General features: G+C 44.4%; 1 protein-coding gene across 1 annotated transcript in view; it reads left to right on the top strand.

Moving 5' to 3' along the window:
* The window catches only part of LOC139654629 (VIP peptides-like), a 14,771-nt gene that overhangs the window by 2,479 nt on the left and 7,292 nt on the right, over positions 1–5,000 (top strand). The window contains exon 3 of the mRNA XM_071531744.1: positions 3,317–3,421. Coding sequence (XP_071387845.1) covers positions 3,317–3,421 — 105 coding nt within the window. The remainder of the gene's footprint in view (positions 1–3,316; positions 3,422–5,000) is intronic.

Here is a 5,000-nt window from a genome sequence, read left to right as displayed (position 1 = left end):
AAAGTTATTTAACATCATTAACAAACATGGAGAATAACATGAATTAACTAATGTGGTTATTCGTGTTTAATTCATGTTAGTAAACACATTATTTAACATTAGTTAATGAATACAGCAGTCAGTGAGTTTCCAGTCCTGATAGTCAGATCTGATGGAATCAGGTTCCAAATCCAGAATGAAGACTGTGACCGGACTGGATCTCTGTCTGTTTCAGGGCTCTGACACACGTCAGACATGTTTTGTTAGTGTCCGAATCGTAAAATTATATTGTGGAATGATTTTGAGGGCGCTACATATTTCCCACAATGCACTGTAATATGTAGTGAACAAGCCTGTTCACTAAAACGGTGAAAGTACCAGAATGCATTGCGAGTCTGTCGTCACCTGGCCGTTACCAAGCAACCAAGCTGTGGTTTTATAATGATGACATCATCCTCTTCTTCACCAAACCTTGTTTACTAATGCAAGTAAAAAAACTTTTTTCGGTACCAAAAAGACATCAAGCTATTCTAAAGATGTTTTCTTTAACTGCTAATTCATAACTAATTATAAATGCAGGTTTTGTTATGCTAATTACGTTAATGCTCATTAACACTAACATGAACATTGTGTTCTGTTGGTCAGGAAGGTTTTTATCTCTAGCTGCAGGTTATACGGTTCAGAGCTTATTGTCAGGTGTTTTTTGTTAATGTCAGCTAGTGAGAATCCAGAACCTGAAGGAAACCTCACAGCTGGATCAGTGAAGAGCTGCTGTGTGAAAATAAACAGAAAGAAGAAGCCGAACACAACTCCGACACAGAGAATATTTATCTAATCTGCAGTCTGTATATAATCATATCTGTATATTCATATCTGTATATATTAATGTGTTCTTGAAGAATAGTAGATGGACTTGTTTGCTCACACCCTGCAGCTCTGCTTCAGTCTGAATCTGCTTCAGCTGCTAATCATCTTTCAGTAGAGTTGGTAGAGTCCAAGTAGAACAGAGAGAAACAAATCTATTCTCTTGTTCTTCTTCTTCTTCTTCTTCTTCTTCTTCTTCTTCTTCTTCTTCTTCTTCTTCTTCTTCTTCTTCTTCAGTGAACGCTGGCAGCAGCTGAAAACACTTTCATCTCTGAGATCAGGGGAATTTATTAACTGATCATCACTTTCATATTTTAGTCATTTAGTGAACGCTCCGTTCCTTTTGTTTCCACTTCCTGGATCATCATTACAAGTAACCAATGGTTAGGAGGTCAAAGGTCAGAGGTCACAGCAGCCTGACAGGATGGGGCAAGTGAAGGGAGAAAGAGAGAGAGGAATGTAGGAAGACATTAGAAGTAACTGTATTCTCTCTCTCTCTCTCTCTCTCTGTCTGTATCTCACTCGCTGTCTCTGTCTCTCTCCCTCTCTCTCTCTCTCTCTCTCTCTCCCTCTCTCTCTCTGTATCTCTCTCTCTCTCTCCCTCTCCCCCCCCCTCTCCCCCCCCCCTCCCCCCTCTCCCTCTCTCTCCCTCTCTCTCTCTCATCTCTCTCTCTCTCTCTCTGTGTGTATATTGCTCTCTCTCTCTCTCTCTCTGTCTGTATCTCACTCGCTGTCTCTGTCTCTCTCCCTCTCTCTCTGTCTCTCCCTCTCTCTCTCTCTCAATTCAATTCAATTCAATTCAATAAGCTTTATTGGCATGACAGTTGTGTAACAATATTGCCAAAGCAAATGTGCACTGATAGTGCTCATCCATAAAAAGGAAAGAAAGGTAGAATATACATTTGTCTCATAGAACAGACATTACAGAAATCCATCATAGCATGAAATAACAGATGAACAGAACAATAGAACAGAAGAACAACAAGAAGTACTGTATATGGACAGAGTCTTAATAGAACTGTCTCTCTGTCTGTCTCTCTGTCTCTCTCTCTGTCTGTCTGTCTCTCTGTCTGTCTCTCTGTCTGTCTGTCTGTTTGTCCGTCTGTCTGTCTGTTTGTCCGTCTGTCTGTCTCTTTGTCTGTCTGTCTCTTTGTCTGTCTGTCTCTCTGTCTGTCTGTCTCTCTGTCTGTCTGTCTCTCTGTCTGTCTGTCTGTCTGAGCATCAGTAGAACATATGGACAGAGTCTTCAGAGGACAGTCTGTCCCTCAGGCTGTGGCAACTCAACACATATTTTGCTGCTATTTTTGCAGTCTTTCCATCACCTGGAACTAACTGTAACTGATGATTTTCAGGTAGTTGATCAAATTCAGAAACAACATTTTTAAATAGGTCAAAATATGTCTTCCTTATAGCTTCATATTTTTTACAGTGAAGAAGAAAGTGCAGCTCTGTCTCGACCTCACCTGTCCTGCAGTGACCACAGAGTCTTTCTTCTCTTGGGAGCCAGGTTTTCTTATGCCTTCCCCTCTCTACAGCCAGACTGTGGTCACTAAGCCTGTACCTGGTCAGGATCTGTCTCTGCTTTTTATCTCTGACAGTCAAGAGATATTCCTCCAATTCATATTCACTTTTTAGGGTCCGATAACATTCTAATTTACTTTGAGTTTTAGTTTCAGTGTCCCAATGTTTCAAATAGTCGTTCTTGTAATCTTTGATTATTTGATTGACTTTTATGTTTTTAAGAGCTGTGCTGGTCTGAGGACAGTTTGTGTTGGTATTTGTTAGTGTGTTAGTTAGTCTCAGTACCAGCTGACTTAGAGGACTCTTTTCAGGGTTCAGTTCTTGGGTTTTGAGAGCTTTGAATTGAAGTGACTCTTCGGGACTTGATTTTAAATGCATCCAGAATTTTAGGGATCTTTTTTGGACGTGAATTATTAGTGGGTATCTGCCTAATTCTGCCCTACATGCATTAGTTGGTGTTTTCCTTTGAATTTTCAGGATCAATCGACAGAATTCAGCATGTAAGGTTTCAGTCGGATGCTTGTCCCATCTAGTGTAGCTATGGTGACTGAGTGGACCCCGTACCTCACTTCCATACAGCGCAATGGGCTGAATTACACTATCAAAAATTTTACACCAAATAGGAATTGGGATATCATTATTGTAAAAATTTTTATGTATTGCATATAGAGCTCTGCGAGCTTTGTCCTTTAATGCATGATCTCTCTCTCTCTCTCTCTCCCTCTCTCTCTCTGTATCTCTCTATCTCTCTCTCTCCCTCTCCCCCCCTCCCCCCCCCTCCCCCCCCTCTCCCTCTCTCTCCCTCTCTCTCTCTCTCTCTCTCTCGCTCTCTCTCTCTCTCTCTCTATCTCTCTCTCCCTCTCTCTCCCTCTCTCTCTCTCTCTCTCTCCCTCTCTCTCTCCCTCTCTCTCTCTCTCTCTCTCTCTCTCTCTCTCTCTCTCTCTCTCTGCAGAGCATCACGTCATGCAGATGGTTTGTTCACCAGTGGTTACAGTCGCCTCCTGGGTCAACTCTCCGCCAAAGACTATCTGGAATCCCTGATTGCTAAACGAGTGAAGTACGCCACCCCCCCCCCCCCCCCCCCCCCACGCAGTCAGTCAGTCAGACAGACAGACAGACAGACAGACAGACAGACAGACAGACAGACAGGTAATGCTTAGCGAGGTGTCTCTTGGTCAGATGGCCTCTAGAGGGCGTCTGGTCTCTCCTCTCTCCTGTGGGTTAAACGCCACATTCAGTCTCATACTGATGATGTCATATTGGATCTCTTCCCCGTCAGTTTGCAGACCTCCAGATCTTCTGTCCTGAGCCTTGACAGCAGGTCAGGTTCTCACCTGTGGTCTGAGAACAGGTGAGCTGGTCATGAATTTGACGACGTTCGGTTCGTTTTGGGACCAGAGGTTTCCGGCTGGGCGGTGTTTGGACCTTCGGGCCCAGAGGCTCCTGACCTGAAGGAACCAGACAGACTGAGTCAGAAACCTTCAGTCAGTTTCTCCCTCTGCTGCTGTGATGTCATGAGAACCAGGAAACACCCAAAAAATCTGCTGGAGCTCAGAGCCTGATCCTGATCTGCATCAGGCAGGGACTGATGGACAGAAGACAGTTTCTGTTTCTCAGGGACATTGTTTGCTTCCTTGATCTGATTTCCAGAGAAGTGTTTTGGTCCTTTTCTTGGGCCATTTGATTGAACTATGAAATAATACATTTGCATTTCATGCTGTCAGATAAACACTAAGATTAGTTTGAACTTGTTTCATGTCTGGAAAGTGGCAGCAGCCTTCCGCTCCATCTTCACCTGCTGGTCCCTGTTTCCTGCTCCAGGCTGCGAACTCGCTTGTTTTCTGATTAAAAAAAACCCCAGAATCCGCTGTAGAGAAATGGTCTGGTGGTCTGGTGGTCTGGTGGTCTGGTGGTCCAGTGCAGACGCAGGAAGACCTGACAGCTGGAACCAAAACAAAACAGAGTAAAGTGCAGTAAATTTATTTGTGACTTGATGACTCTGAACAGGAGGAGGGGGAGGGACCAGGAGCAGAATTATACTACTAATACTAATACTACTACTACCACTACTAACACTAATACTACTACTAATAATAATGACTTTAATGTCTTTAATCAAGTCTCTGAATTCCTTTCTGAGAACAGCCTGTATGATCCTAACCAGTCTGGCTACCAGACTGCGCTCTCGTCTCTAGTGGAAACACTGTGATCAGCTGGAGCTGCCGGTCAGTCCTCTGGTCTGATGTCGCTCCACCTATCAGCTGCCTTTGACACGGTGAACCACCAAATCCTCCTCTCCACACTCGCTGAGCTCGGCTCCTCAGGATCCGCTCTCTGCTGGTTTGAGTCCTGCCTCTCAGGGAGATCCTTTAGAGGGTCTTGGAGAGGGGAAGTGTCTAAATCCCACTGCTCTTCCACAGGGGAACCTCAAGGGTCAGAGCTTGGACCCCTTCTCTTTTCATTATACACCACCTCACTGTGCAGTGATCCGCTCACATGGCTTCTCATACCGTTCATATGCTGATGACACCCAGCTCCTCCTATCGTTCCCCCCAGACGACCCCACAGTCTCTGCACAGATATCAGCATGCCTCACCGATATCTGGGCTTGGATGAAGGAACGCCACCTTCAGCTT

This window comes from Centroberyx affinis, unplaced genomic scaffold (genome assembly GCF_046629955.1).
Source record: "Centroberyx affinis isolate AG114_WGS23_722 - 3 ecotype Tasmania unplaced genomic scaffold, CSIRO-AGI_Caff_v1 ptg002124l_1, whole genome shotgun sequence".
In the NCBI taxonomy this organism is placed as follows: Eukaryota; Metazoa; Chordata; class Actinopteri; order Beryciformes; family Berycidae; genus Centroberyx; species Centroberyx affinis.
This window is presented reverse-complemented; position numbering and strand designations above follow the sequence as displayed.